Source organism: Trachemys scripta, chromosome 6 (genome assembly GCF_013100865.1).
Source record: "Trachemys scripta elegans isolate TJP31775 chromosome 6, CAS_Tse_1.0, whole genome shotgun sequence".
NCBI lineage: Eukaryota > Metazoa > Chordata > Testudines > Emydidae > Trachemys > Trachemys scripta.
The window spans coordinates 86,817,220-86,834,932 of record NC_048303.1 but is presented as its reverse complement, the minus strand read 5'-3'; the positions used below and the strand labels follow the sequence as shown (position 1 = coordinate 86,834,932).

The 17,713-nt window shown below is 42.8% G+C and overlaps 1 protein-coding gene across 1 annotated transcript in view; it reads right to left on the bottom strand.

The window, feature by feature from the left end:
• Positions 1 to 16,798, bottom strand: part of SLC28A3 (solute carrier family 28 member 3) — a 63,209-nt gene extending 46,411 nt beyond the window's left edge. The window contains exons 1-2 of the mRNA XM_034774361.1: positions 16,642 to 16,798; positions 6,753 to 6,836 (exon numbers count right to left, since the gene is read on the bottom strand). Coding sequence (XP_034630252.1) covers positions 6,753 to 6,836; positions 16,642 to 16,707 — 150 coding nt within the window. The 5' untranslated portion in view covers positions 16,708 to 16,798. The remainder of the gene's footprint in view (positions 1 to 6,752; positions 6,837 to 16,641) is intronic.
• Between the last annotated feature and the right edge of the window lie 915 nt (positions 16,799 to 17,713).

Sequence of the window (17,713 nt, the reverse complement as noted above, 5' to 3'; positions counted from 1 at the left end):
TGCTGACCAGACTGCATGTCCACATTGAGCAACTGAGCATGCTCCATCCCCTCACAACTTCTACAGGTAAACAAACTGGACATGCCCAATCCCCAAAGAGTGACTGAGCATGCTCCAGACCAGTGATATGGAGGCTCAGAAGGACTTTCCCTGTAATAGCAGTTCCCAACAGCTCAAGACTGGGGTGGGGCCAGGTACTGGAACTGAGAGCAAGGAGCCTGTCTCTCCTGTGCTCTCTGTGACCCTCCCCCCTGCTGGCACCCAGACAGTGGGAAGGAGGAAACCACCTGATTTGAATGCAGAGGGGACAAAAGGCAGTGTTGGGGGAGGGAAAGAAGTAGATTGAGACAGTTACTTGGGGGAAGACAAACTGACTAGAAATTGGCGGGGACATGCTCCTTCATAAACCATATTTCTCTGAGGTATAAAGTATGCATCCAACATAGGCAGAACACTTTCACAGTCATCTTTGTGTCTGACTTCAGTAAAGTCAAAGAATTTAAAGATATGATCGGCTTGCTTCCCCATAGCATAAATTAAAGAAGATACCTATATATCTCCAGTTTCTTTGTGGTGCTTGGTAGCAATGCAAAAATCTTTCAAAATACTGTTTCTAGTTTGTCCATTCTGAAGGTTTGTCACAGCCGAAATTTGCTGGGGGCATTGAAGAGTGGCATGTTCACGAGATCCTGCCAGCTTTGTTACGACTTTCCTTCTGTTTCTGTTCTTAGTTTATTCCTGACACCATGTCATGTACTTCTGTCCTAGATATGGACTGGTCACAGAGCATGCTTATACACAGCGGATATGTCCATTATAAGATCCTTTAATGCTCTGCCAGGTATGGCTAAGGTTTGCTTTAAATAAGGTATTTTACACACAGTGCCAATTAGTAGCTGAACAGTAGAATACAGTTTAGTTTACATTACAATGGGATTTCCTCCAAAACACCACTTATATCTGGGACTGGTTCCTCTCTACCAATATCAACTCGGTACCTTCCAGTCATTTATGTTCTTTTTGCCCTTTCTAGTCAAAGTTCCTAATGTCACCTGCTTTCATATTCTATATATCTATATCTATTATTCATTCTCTCTCTCTCTCTCTCTCTCTCTAGATATGAAACATAGATTCTTTTCAGTACATCACAACATAAAGTGTTGTTCTTTGTCCTTCATAAATTAAAATGTTAAAAATAGAAATTAATCAAAATAAATCTGTACAAACAATATCACAATTTTGTCTTAATATATCAATGCCAAATTTATTTCTGAAGTTCAGCTACAATTCTTGAGCCTGATTTACATTTATACTACTGTCCTTTAAACCATTCTGGAAGAGTATTACACTTACACTCCCTGTAAGATCCTTTTACACTGCCAGAATGGTGAAAAGAGGCCTTTGTGTAAATTCTGTTCTCACTTTACAGTTTTCAGCTGACAAAGAAACTGAAGGTTTTCACATATTTAACTGAATTTTCTGTAATACAAGGGAAGTAGTGCTCATATGTTGTCTTTATTCTTTTCCCCTTTCAATGTGTTATTTTAGTATGTGAAGAAGAGATTGTGATAATCAATTGTACACTACTTGGTATGGGGCTGGAAATATTACAGAGTGCAATTATATTGTGAAGCAGGACAATGTTTTCTTAAAAATATGTACTGATGCAACCATACTATGGACTATACTCTAGTCTCCAAAGAAGTTTTTTTCAGGTTGGCTGGTAGTTTGGAGCAATTGTGTGTTGAGTAATTTTAGTCTTTGAATGCCATAAATATTTATGCTACTTACATTCACAAAACTAGTTTATAAATCAAGACCTATCACTGTTTTTTCTCCCCTTCAATCTATTTTTTTTCTGCTGCATATTATACACTCTGTTGAAAGCTCTGAAATGCCCTAAGTTAGTTTCCAGGGAGACCATATGAAGCAAAACAGCTCAATGGGAAAACTAACAAAATAATTAAAGTGGCATATAGGGAAAAAAAAATTTGCTCAGAAGCTGCCACTCATTTTCCTATGTGATAGTCCAAAACTACATGGATAGAGGTCTGTTTTTAGCCTTTGTGATTCAGATTTCCATGAGAGGGCCTTGAAAGCCTTTCAGCTCTGTGGAGCTAGACTATTGTATATTATCTGCCCTATTCTACTTAACTTTGATTACTCTGTTTTTTATATTCACTGGGAAATAAAATGAAGATCAAACGTGAATCAAGCCACTCGTACTGTAGGTAGTATTTGCCAACCAAGGGGTTCTTTTCCACTGTACATCTGTAGCAGGGTTCTATCCTGATGGATCTAAAGGGATGAGGCTATCAGAGTGCCATTTTCTCTATAATTAAAATAGGGTTATACTGCATCTGTTCATTTTGGATAGGTGGAATCAAGACACTCAAACCTAAATTACAGCTGATCACATAGAGCGAAGTAAATGTGCCCATTTTTCATTCCATCTTCCCAAATCAGACCTCCTAACTCTCAATTTTGCCATGATACAGTCATGCTTGAGCCACACTACCCAAAACAGTGGGGGCTAAAATATGATTCTGAGTGTCCTGGGAAGGGAGCATTCTTGGGAGTCATAATTAAGGCTACAGTTTTGTCATGGAGCTTTCGGAAGTCACGGAATCCGTGATTTCAAAAGACCTCCATGACTTCAGCCTCGGCAACTGGGAGCTGTAGGGTCCCACCACCTCCCGCAGTGGCAGGGAGCTATAAGGTACCACCGCCACCTGAGGCAGCAGGCTCCCAAGCTCTCAGTCGCCGTGGACAGCAGAGGTACTCTGCAGCTCCCCGGCTGCCACCGCAGGGCAGAGGAACCCCTGCAGTTCCCTAGCTGCTGCCATGGGGCAGGGCGACCCCCGCAGCTACCCGCCGCTGCAGTGGGGCAGTGAGACCCCCCCCAGCTCCCTGCTACCATGGTGGCGGCAGGGGGGTCCCCACAGCTCCCATTGACCAGGAATGGTGAACCGTGGCCACTGGGAGCTGCGGGGGGCCGTGCCTGTGGATGGTCAACGTCAGCAAAATGTCTTGCAGCCCGCAATCAGATTACCCTGATGGGCTGCATGCGGCGCACGGGCCACAGGTTGCCCACCACTGTACTAGAAACTTACAGGATGTTCATTCTCATGCTACTCTGCTGGCATTTGCTGGTGCTATATAATGGTCAATTGTCTTGTGATGTCAGAGATCCACCAAGGGCCTGGTTCTACAAAAACTTATGGATGAGAGTAACTTTACTCACACAAGCAGTGTCCTAGAAATCAACAGGGCCCTAAATGCAGTGAAACCTGGGTTTTCAGCCATTTGTTTGTGATAGATCATAAAAGGCAGATCTCTTGCTAATAGTTCTAGAACTAAATGCAATTCATTTCACAGCGGTTAAGGGCTTGTCTTCACCGCACCGCAATCCAGAGTACAGGGTCTGATCTGTAAAGCGCTTTGAAGCGTTGTGCTCTAATTGCCTCATGTAGACCCTGCTGGCACAAACTAAAAGGTACCTAATTTGAATAAAAGTAGTTTGTCCAAGCAGGGTCTCCCTGGGACAGGTAGAGCACAACACTTAGTGTGCTCTACAAATCACGCTCCCATACTCCAGACTGTGGTGCAATGTAGACAAGCCTTAAGTAAAATAGATGTACTTAGCTCTTCCTAGAGTCTGAAGCCCCTATTGTGAAAGATGCATAAAAAATTGAGAGGTATTTCCAGAACACACGTACAATTCTAAACACATCTAAAAACATAATGTGGTAACTGCATAGATGGTGCAATAAATAGGATAATACTTTACACAGAACATCCAAGGCTATGATGTTCCAGGCATAACTTCCCTGCCCTTTGAACTGGTATAATACATTGAAAGGCTAATATACTCAGGAACTGAGGGGGGAAAAATTAATTCAAATGGTTATATATCAGGGATTTTTCCAAATAACTTTTTTCTTTTGGATTTTCAAAATAACAAAGAGTACCTATTTGCACCGTTGAAAATGTTTAAAATACAATATTATGATACTAATTTATGATACCTTTGTCAATATGCCTTCCTAGAACAGCAAGAAAAACAGAGCTAAAAGAAACAGAAGTTAAAAGCTATGCTGTGTCTGGCCCGCGCAGGTCTAAAAGCATCTGAGGGAAGAGGGTGTAAGAAACTTCCTTTCTTTCCCGTGACAAGGCCAGTCACAATCCCAGAGCTGGGACTGAGAGATTGTCTAGCATGGGCTGGGTCTTAAGGTCCCAATCTTACCTCACCAGTACTCTTTCTAACCTGAAGAATTTCACTGATGGCTCTTTAGATTAATTTGTAGTTCCACTTTAAAAAAAAGATTTTTATTTATCTCTAATACATAACATCCTTATAAAGGAAGGGCTGTTTGTAAAGTGGGATTCTTTTGTCCCCCTCTCCTATTTAAAGTAGACTATAACAAAGGTACTGAATAGTTAAGATTTTGAAAATAATTACAATTTGCCTCAGAAGCAGTTGGAAATTGTCTCATGTGACACCAGCTCTCTTGGCTGACACACCAGGGACTGAATGTGTTGGGTGACCTCCAGAATTAAAAGCATGAACTACTGCAGCTTGAGCTATAGCTCTGTAGCTGTGGTTTGTAACAACTCATATCTTCAGGGGATCGGCACAGAGGCGGAATGGTAACACCCTTCCCCACCCCCACTGGGTTCTACAATGTTAGCAATTTCTTTAAATATCCCTGAATCTACGTCTGTAGAGTTAAAATGTTTAAAAAATATGAACTTGGAATAGAATTTGATTTTTTTGGCTTTCAGACTCATTGTGTCTGAAAGCATTTGTTAGGGGTCCCACACTGCTGTGCCCTTTTAAGTATACAATATTTTAACCTGAGGACCCTGTCCGCTAATCCCCCAGCACTGCTGGAAATTACTCTAGTCTAGCGTATGAGTTGCTGGAGTGTGGTACAGACTGATGGAGTTCTGCTAGTGAGCATTTACCCCATATTTCTCCAAGTGATTGGATTTACTTCCAAAAAACAGTATTGTTGGGCCCACCACAAACACAGTCGGCCAGATTCTGATCTCATCTTGACCCATGTATTTTCGATCAGAATCTGGCGTAACATGTCACCAGTGGAAGAGCAGAGCCATTTTAGGCAATCAGAGTAGCTAGTGGATGAAGTCAAAAAAATGTTGGCCTTGCACACTCACACCTTACTCCTTGCATTTAAGGGCAGCAAATGAAAAACTTGTTACCAGTGCTTATAGGCCTCTTGCCACCAAACTCAGTCACTGGACAAGACTTCAATATAGGCAAATGTATTAACTAAAGCATCTAATGGAGCTGCTTGAAATATGAAGATATTTTTGTGAAAATATTGATGAAATCTTTGCTGTGCACTAACTTCACCATGCAGACAAGCCCTAAGTTCAAGTTCCGGAATTGTCTGACCTTTTGAAGGTAAAGGAAGGAAAGAAAAGTTTTGAATTTCAACATTTTTTGACTAACTCTAGTATATCTAAGTGATTAGTGACTCACCACATGGGCCAAGTCATACAGCCAAAGGAAATGAAATAGAAACATTTGATGTAAAACCATCTGTATAGCATTTTTGTCACCCTTTGACCATTGGATGTTGCCGCTTATTTACTGTTGCCCTGGGATTTGGGCCATCTAGTGGATGGGTAATTACAACGCAAAACCAAATATGTGCTCAATTCAGGGAGAAAGGGTCTAAGTTTATGTCCTGTCTGAAAAATAGCCTCACTAAAAGTGTTGGCGAGCCAGACCAACATTTTCACTGTGGTTTTCCAAAAACCAGACAAACCTAAGAGGAAGAAAATACTTCTTTCAGTGGATTCTGGAAAGTGGAATTCCATTTGCTTATAGTCAAAAATGTTTACAGTGTAGAATCTGCTCATGAGGTTTTAGATTAATAAGTTAAATAAAACCCATAAAAACTCTTTTGATAAAGACAGAGAAAAAAAATCAGGGGCCTCAGAGTAACAAAGAATTTACCATAAAGGACCACATTCTACTCTGTTACATAGATTTGAATCTGGAAGAGCTCCATTGAATTAAAAACTTTAGACTATTTATAATACTTTCTATGGAAAACTGTCACCACCCCCTTTACAGGTATATCAGCAAATTGAGCTGGAGGTGTAATTTCCAGATTTAAAAGGTATACCCTTACTAGATCTGATCGAGCTAGGAAGCTAAAAACGGCAGTGGAGCCACAGAGGTGCGAAAGCAGCAGAAGGGGCTAGCCACCTGAGTATGTACCCATCCAAGAAGCTAGACATATTCTTGACATGGCTAGCCTGTCCCACTGCTATGGTTACACTGCTGTTTTTAGCTACCTAGCTCATTCAGAGCTAGCAATGTCTCCTCAAGCTGGAAATTTCATTTACAACTCAAAGTGCAGACATACCATATGTCAGCTCTCTGCCTTTAGTACTCATCATGACCAGCATTGCTATGCCCCATGTATGTTTTGGGTAGAGCTGTTATGAAATTATAAAACATTTTCAGGAATCCCGGTAGTGATGTCAATGTCTCCATGTATTTTTGATGGATTTCTGAGAACAGGATTGGCTCACTGACTTCAGTTCTAATTCAGTTATTCATTTTATTCCTGGATATACTATCACAAGTGTATATTTATTTTCTGCCTTGACAGTATTACTAACCCTACTATGTTTCTGGTTCGTTCTGAGTGTAAACATGGTTACTCCAGTGACTGGATATTATTTTAATCTGAAGATAAACAAAAACTTACCGGGTTACTATGCACAGCATCCCTATTTTGTGAATTCCTGCTTCTTAACCCCTCCTCATTTATAACCTCATCTTCAGAGTCATTCTGAAAAATATCAAAATTGTAAACAAGACGTTAGTTCAAAACCAAAATCAAACATCTTTCTTTAATGTAGGAATAGTTGACTCCAGTTGTGACAATCATGCTTCTGCGCTTTACTTTAGCAAGACAGCAAAAGTAGAGAGTTGCTCTGTGCTCAGATACTGATCTGCATGCAAAACTCAAGGGGAGAATGGAGGAGAAAGGAGTGCTGTTCTCTAGATAGATTAAGACCAAAGTATATTATTCCCCCTATCAGTAGTGAGTCCAATCTAAGTGTATGAGAGATAATAAAAACAGTTTATAGATGGGTGAGGGAATTTCATTTAAGGGTTGGTGAATCATGGATGGACAGAGGTAAATTGTCTTAACTAAGGCCTTGTCTACACTACAGGGAAAAGTCAGTCTAAGCTATGAAATTTGAGTTATGTGAATAGCGTAACTCAAGTTGATGTAGCTTCGATCTACAGTAACTCCCGGCTTAACATTGTAGTTACGTTCCTGAAAAATTCTGCTTTAACCAAAATGATGTTAAGCGAATCCAATTTCCCCATAAGAATTAATGTAAATGGGGGATTAGGTTCCAAGAGAAAAAATATATATTTGTATACTGTGTGCACACAGTATAAGTTTTAAACAAACAATTTAATACTGTACACAGCAATAATGATTGTGAAGCTTGGTTGAGGTGGTGGAGTCAGGAGGATGGAAGAGGGTAGGATATTTCCCAGAGAATGCCTTGTGCTAAATGATGAACTAGCATTTGGCTGAGCCCTCAAGGGTTAACATGTTGTTAATGTAGCTTCACACTCTACAAGGCAGCACAAATGGAGAGAGGAGACACAATAGATGCATGGCAGTGGCTGCAAACATTCCGTGCGGAAACTGAACGTGATGATGAACCCACGCTATTCCACTGGCGCGCACCACTCCCTCCACTTTCCAAAGTGCCGGTGAGTGTACGCGTGTGTGTGAGTGAGAGAGAGAGAGAGAGAGAGACGCGCATTGCCCCTTTAAGTGCACTGACCCCACTCTAAGTCCACTGCCTTTTTAAGTAGATCAGCAAGTTGAGACAGCTGCTGCTGCCAGCAAGCTCCCTCCATTCTTAGCCCTGTAGTGTCCCCCCCTGCTCTGTCGAGATGGGGTACAGGAGCAGGGGAGGGGGATACCCTGATATCAGCACCCCTCTGTCTTCTCCCCCCCCACCTCCCTGTGCACAGCAGGCAGGAGGCTCCCGGGAGCACTCCATGGCAGAGGGCAGGAGCAGCACATGGCAGTGGGGGGAGGGACACCTGAACTGCCCAGCAATTGATAGCCTGCTGGGTGGCTGCCGCACAGGGAACTTAGGGGAGCAGGGAGCTGATAGGGGGGCTGCCGGTCCACCCTCGTTCCAAGCTCCCACCAGCTAGCTGCAACAGGCTGCTCTTTCTGCAAGCAGTGGACAAAGCAGGCAGCTGCCAAACAACGTTATAAGGGAGTATTGCGGAACTTTAAACGAGCCTCCTGACCCCCTGGTGGAGGGGATCTTGAGGTGGGGGGTGGTCACCCGCTCCTGCTTTAAAGGTTGAAATCAGCCCTGGGAGAGGGCTGTGGCAGGGGGCAAGCAGCCCAGGCTGAGTGGGGAAGCAGTCTCAGCTGTGGCCACGTCCCAATCAGGGCTCAGCTGGCCCTTATAAGAGGGCAGTGGGCCAGGAGCAAAGACAGTCTCCTCTAGCTATAGAGGGAGATGGGCCTGGCTGCTGGGAAGCTAGAGAAGGTACCTGGAGTGGAGCAGGGCTTGGGGAAGGCTACGGGAGCTGGGGAGCTCTGGCCTGGAAACCCCCTAGGCTGTGGCCTAGTATAAGGCCAAACAGATACTGGGGTTGCAGAGGGCAGCCCAAGGCTAGGCAGAGGCAGCAGATCCAAACCCAACCTTGCCTGTGATGAGTGACTTATACTGCAGTCAGCCACAGTGAGCGGGGGCTAGTTGGTGACTGGCAGAAGCCTACGACTGAGGTGAGGTGGGAAAGTGGGTGGGGGTTCTCCTGGAATGGGAAGACCCTGAGATGGTGGGGTTACTGCCAGGGGGCAGCACCCCAGTGGAAAGGGGCAGTTGGGTCCGGGAGGGACCCGGGGGCCCAGCGGTAGCAAGACACTGGCCTGCAGAGGGCGCTCTGACAGCTGGAGAGCTAATTCCCAGGATGACCAGCAGGAGGTGCCGCAGGGGTGAGTCACGCACCATTACACTCGTCAACTCCCTTTACTCTTCTCAATTCGGTGGAGTACAGGAGTTGACAGGAAAGCGATCTGCGGTCGATTTAGTGGGTCTTCACTAGACCTGCTAAATTGACTGCCGATGCATCGATCATCATGTGTGGATTCCCCGGTAAGTATAGACAAGCCCTAAGTCCCATGACCTGAAGTAAATATTTCACTCGGTTACTTAAAAGAAGCCATTTAAGAGTTACTCAACTGAAATAGCAATATTTCTTATGAACTCATCCAATCGCTTTAAGGATCTTGACACAGGCAAATATATGAATGCTAAGAATCTTAAATTCAAATAAGTCCCAATATTTCTCTCTTTTCCCTGAGGTTACTTTATATCTCTTCTTCAGGAGTACATAGTCTAAACAATCTGGTGTTTAACAGAAGTTGTTGGTACCTTAAATTACAATAGCATTTCAATATGAAAATTATTACAGGAATTATTTAAGTCTAGTCTATTGGCAGTGCTTTTGAAACATTAAGTCATCAACGATGTTGAAGTCATCACATTGCAGAAGTAGTGCTGGACTGGAAGGTTGCTTCTTAACAATGCTGTGTTGTGGCTTGTTTGTTCTTTGTCAGCTTGATTCTGTTTACTTGCATGGCTGAGATGAGATGAACAGCCTGAAATGAGAGTGCTGAGTGGTATCTCAGTTCAGACAGATTTATACCCTTCTCTTTCCATAGTCTCACTAAAGGTGGCAACCACACTGTGCTACAGAGTAAGTCTTCTAGAAAACATAGAGATGTCACACCGTGTGTACTCTAGATGCAGTATTGGGTTTCCTGGGATGCACTTCCTGTTGGGACAGAAACAAAAGCAGCCCAGTTGCAGGCTGCAGTTACACAAAGCAGTAGGAAGTTTGTTTCCTCATTGCTGTTCATGGTTCTGCCAAAAAAAGGATTTATCTTGAGGCGTCAGTAAGATACTATATACACACCTCTTTCAGAGGCTTCGCTGGATGCAAATACCTGTTGCTTGTTCACCTCTTCACAGGCTCCTTTATGGGATAGTCAGCTCCTGAATATGTAATCTGCTAAAGCATATGCGGCAAAGTTGTAAATTTTTTTCTTCACCTCACATTACTTTTGTCTTTGTGGTATGACATTTTTAGAACATCTTTACAGATGGAGTTTAACTCTTTCTTTTATTCAACTCATTTTCGTTAATGCCCCTTTAGTTCCATCAAGATTTAATACACATTGAAATTCCCTTTCAAATGAGTCCAAAAGCTTCTTTTTACCATATAGAAGTCTCTGAGCTTTCAAAATATGTCCTTTTAAATTTAAATGATTCTTAGAGAGTCTTTAAACTTATGTGATCATCAAAGAAGGCATTACCTCTTCTTAACAATCTTTGGAAAGGTGGTTCTCGTCTGAGCATCAGAGTCCACAGGTCTCAACTGCCAGCCCAGGACTCTCTAGGAGTCCGTATGTTCTGACCCGCCTCCCAGTGATCTGTTAACAGTTGCTAGAACTCAAAGTTCAGCTCAGCAGAGGATGCCAGCCCTGGGATCTGACTGGCAAAGCTCGAAGGATCCTGACTGGTTCCCTGCTTCTATTTAAATCAAGCAGAGGAACAGGAAATCATTTGTGAACTGGAGTGTTCCCTGCTTAGGACTGCCTCCCCTGCACTACCTGATCCTGCTGCCTGACTGTGACCTCCTGATATCCTGATCCAGCCTGCCACTAGACCCTGACTTCCAGTCTGCCCTCTGTCTTGTCTCAGACTCTGATCACCTGGTAACCTGACTCTGCCTGGCTCCTGACACCCAGGGTGAAAGTAAAGCTGAAGACCTACCAGTATGGGGGCCGGCTCCACACTCCATCCCTTCCCCGCTGCCTGGCCCATGCCGCCTGGGGTTCCAGCGGCGATTTAAAGGGCCCAGGACTCTGGCCGCTGCAATGGCAGTAGCAGCAGCGGCTGGCGGCCAGAGCCCCGGGTCCTTTTAAATCGCTGGCCCCAGGGCAGTTGCTCCTTCCCCCCACCCTGGGCAGCCGGGGGGAGGAGGGGGGGGCAAAAGGGACAATGACATTAAAGCACTGCCGCAGGGTCCTTTGCCGCAGCAGAGGTTTAAAGTCAGCTGGGCACGGGCCAGTACTGGCGGCCACTTTTTATTGGTATGCCGTACCAGCCTGTACCGGCTTTCACCCCTGCTGGCACCCGACTCCTTGTCTGGCCTTTGGCCTGTTTCAGATTCTTGTCTCCTGGTATCCAAACCCAACCTGGCTCCTGACTTCTCTGACCACTAAGTCAGATTGCCCACATCCCAGTCGTGAAACTGAGTTTGGTCAGGAAGTTGCTTAACCATTGCCTGAAAACTAACTAATTTCCCAAATAATATAAATATTTGATACTCAAGTGGCTTCTTATATTAGTAACCATTTATAAGATTACTTTATTCCATATCAGTACATAAAAGATATTACTACTCACAGCATTGATATCAGTAAATTGTCTTACATGGTTGAATTTAAATACAAACCATTTGCAAGTGAACATCACAAAAGAAGGTTATAGCATCTTAAGCATTTAAGGAATAAACAATCTAAGGTTTCCACCTTTTAAGTGGAAATGTGACCTTAGATATAACTAAAATATTTCCCAACTATACATATTTTCCTTAAAGTTAAACAAAGGAATACTTTAGGCTATATAAAAATCAGTGTCCCTAAGACGGTTGGTCACCTGAGGGCAGGGCAGTAGAGTTCAAACCAATGACCAGAGAGGTGAGAACAGGCATTGTGGTATACCTCCCAGAGGCCAATCACAGCACTGTAATCGCAACGGTGTCTATACTGGCACTCCAGCGTTGTAGCCCCGGCGCAGAAAGCTGTACCCCTATCGGCGGGTGTGTGTTTTTTTTTTTTTAAGAGCACTACAGCTGTGCAGTTTCTGCGCACTAAGTAGCTTGGCAGTGTGTACACCTCAGGAGTTACAGCGCAGAAAGCTGCTTTACTATGCAGAAACTTGCCAGTGTAGACGAGGCCTAAATGACATCCTCTTAGTCTCAGAAGACAGGTCTATTTGCCATAGCCTTTCTACATAACCACATCCTTTGAATTTGGAACCATTTGGTTCACTTCTTTTGCACTTCCTCCACTTCTATCATACCAGTTTTGAATAAGAATATTCTAGATGTGACTCCACAGCAATCTGTTAAACAAAGCCAGCATAGTTTCCATTGTCAGTGTTTAGTATTCTGTCTAGACACAGTACACACCCAAGAATTTTTCCAGATGATGATTAAAGATGGGCTGACAGAGCACAGCGGTAACTACTTAGAGGTTACAGCTTATTTAGGAAGGATTTGTAATATTGTTGTTAGAGATTAGTCAGGATAATTTTGAACCCCAGTGCATATCTGGTGTCTACTGATGCAAATGATGCTTAGTTGCTTTTAGTGTGTGGAAATATTTGATTTGTTTGCACAATCAGAATAGTTGCATGTTCAAATATAAGTACATAATTGCTCATGGTTTTTTCTGAGTGGACATCCAGATCCTTCGGTTTTTAATTGACCTGTAAAGTCCATCTCCTCAAAATTTCAGACATTCATTCATTCAGCCAGTTGCAAATGAAGATGTCTTATGTGATTCACCAAATTCCATTTCCCGCCCCCAGCACATTGTTCATCCTGGCTTCATATTTCATCCTGCCTTCTCTGTTAACTAGCATGTCATTTATAAAGGCATCAATCTGCATGTTCTATCCTGAGACACAATTTTCCAGATCAGTAATGCTGAGGTCCAGGAATAGTGAGTTAGGGATTTTTAAATCAATTGTTGCCAGCATATGCTGAAAGAGTTCAAAGTTACTGAACAAGAGAGAAACATTGATGATTTTTGTATTTAATTCAAGCAAATGGCCCTCCCGTGTACAGCACAGAGAGATGGATGATGAGCCAGCAGATTTAAATTCAGTGGGCCCAAAGTGAAGGTGCACAAATAGTGTAAAGATATCAAATGGACACAAGTGGGCTTAATTTAAAGGTTTAAATCAGCTGTGCAGAACAAGGCAGCTGTAAATCCATGATACAGTGGGTGGACAAGTAAGAATGATGTGACAGACAGGGTAAGTGTGTTGCATTACCTGGCTTATAGAAACCACTAGAGAGCTGCTCACTGTCACAGCAGACAACACTTTAGACAGGCAGAGAAGTAAAACCAGAGGAACTGAAGCGGAAAGAGAAGCAGCAACTCTTGAAGCTGCTCATTTAAAAAAAAAAGTCAGTCATAAATATGATCCTGACTCCCTGGTCTGTCCTCTGGCTTGTCTCAGGCTCTCATCTCCTGGCAGTCTGACTCTGCCTACCTCCTGACGTCCCCATTGCTGTGTTTAACTCAATTTATACTTTATGTTTTGCTGATTACTTTAAAAGTCAGGTGGTTTTGAGTGTATTGGATTCCTTCTCACAACTCCTCAGTATGTACCACCTCCCATAGGTCTGGGGAGGAGGAGTTGAAACTTCTTGATTATCAGTATTTTAATGAGAGCCCAGAGTCTTAGCACTGACTTAGAGCAATCTTCAGACAACCCAATTAGGGTGTTTGAATGATGAGCCAAGTTAGCCCCATGGCTATACAGTGGGAACTGAATTTTGTTACTGAATAGATTGTGGCTCTAATGCCACAGCCTTGAGTAGGCGACAGCATGGCACAGATGTCCAGAAATTAAATCCGTGAGGTGTTCACAAGTGTGACATTAACAGTATTCAAAGTTAGATGACACAATATTGCATAACCTCTGTACCACACTACTAATGTATATTGTAGATAGATATATAGAGAGACAGATGGGTGAGACACAGATATTTCAACATCTAACACTGACGTTCTGTTCAATAAATACATAGCAGCTATCTATGCTTAAACATACACCATAACGATATATATTCCTTAAATTATGTGACGTTTTCCAATGAATACATCTGTTAAAAGCCTGAAGACAATGACAAAAATTACTTGTTCATGAGTTCTAGCTACAAGGTATCTATTGAAACAAGGAATTTAGCATGTAGGTTTTATAGTTGCAGTGGGGCCATCTTGTGTTATACTGCAGGGGTAAAAGTGTGCTATGGGGGATGGATAAGACTCAGTGCAGGAGGAACTACATATGTTGTAAGCCATACATGTAAGCAGCTGACACTTATGAATCTCCATCACTCCTTTTTGCTACTTCAAAATGATTTTTATACACTAAACAGTGCCAGTTCCCTGATATGGTTTTAACTGTAGTAGGATTTGTAATGGGTGCAGTGGCTGCTGTACAAATTGCAGGCATTCCTCTTGTTCTTTAGACACACTTATTGGAAGCTGAAGCTGCAAATGATGAGGTGAAAGTGCTTATATGACAAAGACTGCAGTTTCTTAGACATATGTATCATCACAAAGCAGTTGGGAGGGGAGGTGCACTGGGGCCATTACTACAACTAGCTCCAGTGGGATCCATGTAACACAAATGAGAAGAAGTTGATCCTAAGAAGGGCTGAAAGCAGGAACAGCTAAAGACATCAAATGTACTATAGAAAAGGTTATACTCATGTGGGACAGTGAGAATGCTGTTATATTATCTAGGGCTATGTGAATTGTTTAAGTATCTGTAGCCAAATGGAAACTGAAAAAAGCTCAAATATTTATACAAATAATAAAAATAAGTAAGAAATAATAAGTAAAATAAATTGTTCTCTTTACTGTGTTCTAGCTTGTCTGTCAAAGTACACTCTCTCCACATTGCGAGGCAAATAGTCTTTCATGCCTGATGAAGGGAAATGCAGATATGACCCTTTGACCACAAACCAGTTACCAGTCAAGGCCACTAAGCACCATTGAAAGCTGTCTTATTTACTTTCTAAAACAAACTTACTGCAGCAGATTTACTTTGTCCCTGTCTTTATTTTCTGTTATTTTGTGATTTAATCATTAGACAGTTCATACACATCTGAGAGTTTATGTTTATAGCGAGGTACAACAGATTCAAAGGGGTTTAAATTAATCACTTTCCTCAATGCCATTATATTTATGGCCCGGAGAATTGCTGACTACTTTGACCTTTTTATTGTATAGCAGCAAAAACTTCACTACTGGTCAAATTCAGATATGATAATCTGGAGTATTGCACCACTGAAGTCACTTGGATCAGGTCCTAAGTGCATTTCACTTCATTGACTTCCTAGAATTTGAACCCTCTTATACCAAGTCTGAATTTGTTCTGTGATTTAGCTGTAGCACCAGAATTGCAATGTGCACTTTGTGTGTTGAGGTAATTTCACTTCACTATGACTGGGGTTTCTCTCTGTCTGAGCTCACTGTAAGACACTGCACTAGTAATAACTATATACCGTTGCTGGGTTTAGTTCAGTCAGCAATGATTTATCTGTATACAGATGAAATACACAAGTTGCTTAAGTACCTTTTTAACTTTTTCAAACAAAAGAGTTGTAACCATGTTTATTTGGGGAAAAAAACTCTACAGATGATATCTGGTTGGTGTGAATGTTCCCATTAGCATGCAGAGTATAAAAGGAGTCACATGTTATTCTGGATGCTCTGTAATATCAGCTTGATGCCCTATGTGAACTGTGACTGGCTTATGTGCATGGCCCGCAACAGTAAAAGCCAAATACTGTCCTTCCTGCTGATCCCTCCCACTGAACTTGGAACAAGGTGGGTTTGGGGGTTGTGGGAGGAGAGGAAGGAGTCTGTCCAGCACAGAGCAGCTTCAGGACCATAGTCTGTCCCCTCCCACACGTATGCCCCAGTACTTTAGGTGACAATGCTGCCTGATGGTGGATCCATTGGCCTCTCTGCTCCTTCTTCTCCTGTCCCTGCCCTGCTACTCATGTCTTGCTGTGCATGGATATGCAGGGAACCTTTGCTAAGCTGGGCTCCATGTTGTGCACAGCACGTGGGCCCTCTGAGCCGGTTCTCTACATCCTACCTGCTCCTTGTCCCTTGCTGTAGCAGAATGTGCTCTTGCAGCAACTGCATTTAGTGGAGGAGCAAGATTTGCCCTGAGTGATTATGTGTGTGACTGTTTCTCTTAAGGCAAGGGCAGCTCTTTGATTAGAAGTTAAGGTTTGGGGGGGTCTAATGCTTTCCTCCTATTAATTTTCCTTGTTTTGATGGGGCAGTTGTTTGCACCACAGTGATGACTTATTCCAATGCCCTCAGCTGCAATCAAAGTGGGCACTGTAAATTAACAATCCTAATAACAACTGAATACAATTTTAGTCTGAGATGCTCTGCACAGAGAAGATAGTGGGAAAAGTCAGTGGTGAGATCTGGGAGCACAGGTGACACACTGAATGCAGGAGGCTGAATGTGAACAAGAGACTTCTCAGCTATCCCAGCACACTGGGTAACAAAGGAAGGCAGTAAATGGAGCCTCTGAAAGTGTGCCAGTTCTGGTCAGTCCCTTTATTTAAGAGCCTGGCACACTGGCAGGATAGGTCTGCAAGTGTGCTGTAAAATATTTGTAGGTGCAGAGCAGAAATTGTTCTCTCCGCGCAGATTCCAAAAGCCTAGTAATTACTTTCCAACCCCCTTCAAAAATCAGGCTTACCTGAAATGAAGAATTATAGAATCCATCTGCCCCAGAAAGAGCACTGCTATTTTCTTTCAGCTCCATGTGTGTAACTTGGACAGGGATTTCTACCTCTCTGTTGAAAAAGGCAGGCTGGCAGCAGCACTTAGTTTATCTAGTATTCTGTTTTCTATTACTTAAAGTTTACCTGTAACCACTCCCATCCTGTTACTTCATGGCCCCACCTTCTAGCTCTTTTGAAACATCCCCCTGCACAGAAAGGCAGGGTGAAGCAGAATTCCAAGCCTATTAAAATGACAGAAGGATTCATGCATGCAACAAAAGAAAAATGCCTTCCTGAGTGATCCAAAAGCAAACCATGTATTTTTACATAGCCTTCATTCACTCACACACACAAAGCATGTAGTGCACAGAAAATCCTCCTCATCCAGATCTTTGAGAGGGAGCACCTCATTTAATCTTTTGTGATGCTTGTCTTAAAATGCCAATCAAAATATATGAAATATCCGTTGGCAGCTTGTGACGGGTTGGATCACAGAAACCCCCTTGGGAGCTGCCACCCGATGTGCAAAGACTACCCCTGCTTCTGTTTTCCCTGCCAGTTTAGGTCTCCAGCACCCTGTCATGCTGAGCCAGACACTCCCATCAGGCTCCAGACACAGACCCAGGGTCTGAATCACTTGTCCCAAAGCTGCAAGTTTACCTGAAAACAGCTCACAGAAGTGTGCTTGTCTTTAGCACTCAGATGCCCAACTCCCAATGGGGTCTAAACCCAAATAAATCCGTTTTACCCTGCATAAAGCTTATGCAGGGCAAACCCAGAAATTGTTCGCCCTCTATAACACTGATAGAGAGATATGCACAGTTGTTTGCTCCCCCAGGTATTAATACATACTCTGAGTAAATTACTAAATAAAAAGTGATTTTATTAAATACAGAAAATAGGATTTAAGTGGTTCCAAGTAGTAACAGACAGAACAAAGTAAGTCACCAAGCAAAATAAAATAAAATGCATATATCTATGCCTAATCAAGCTGAATATAGATAATCTCACCCTCAGAGATGCTTCAGTAAGTTTTTTCTCAGACTG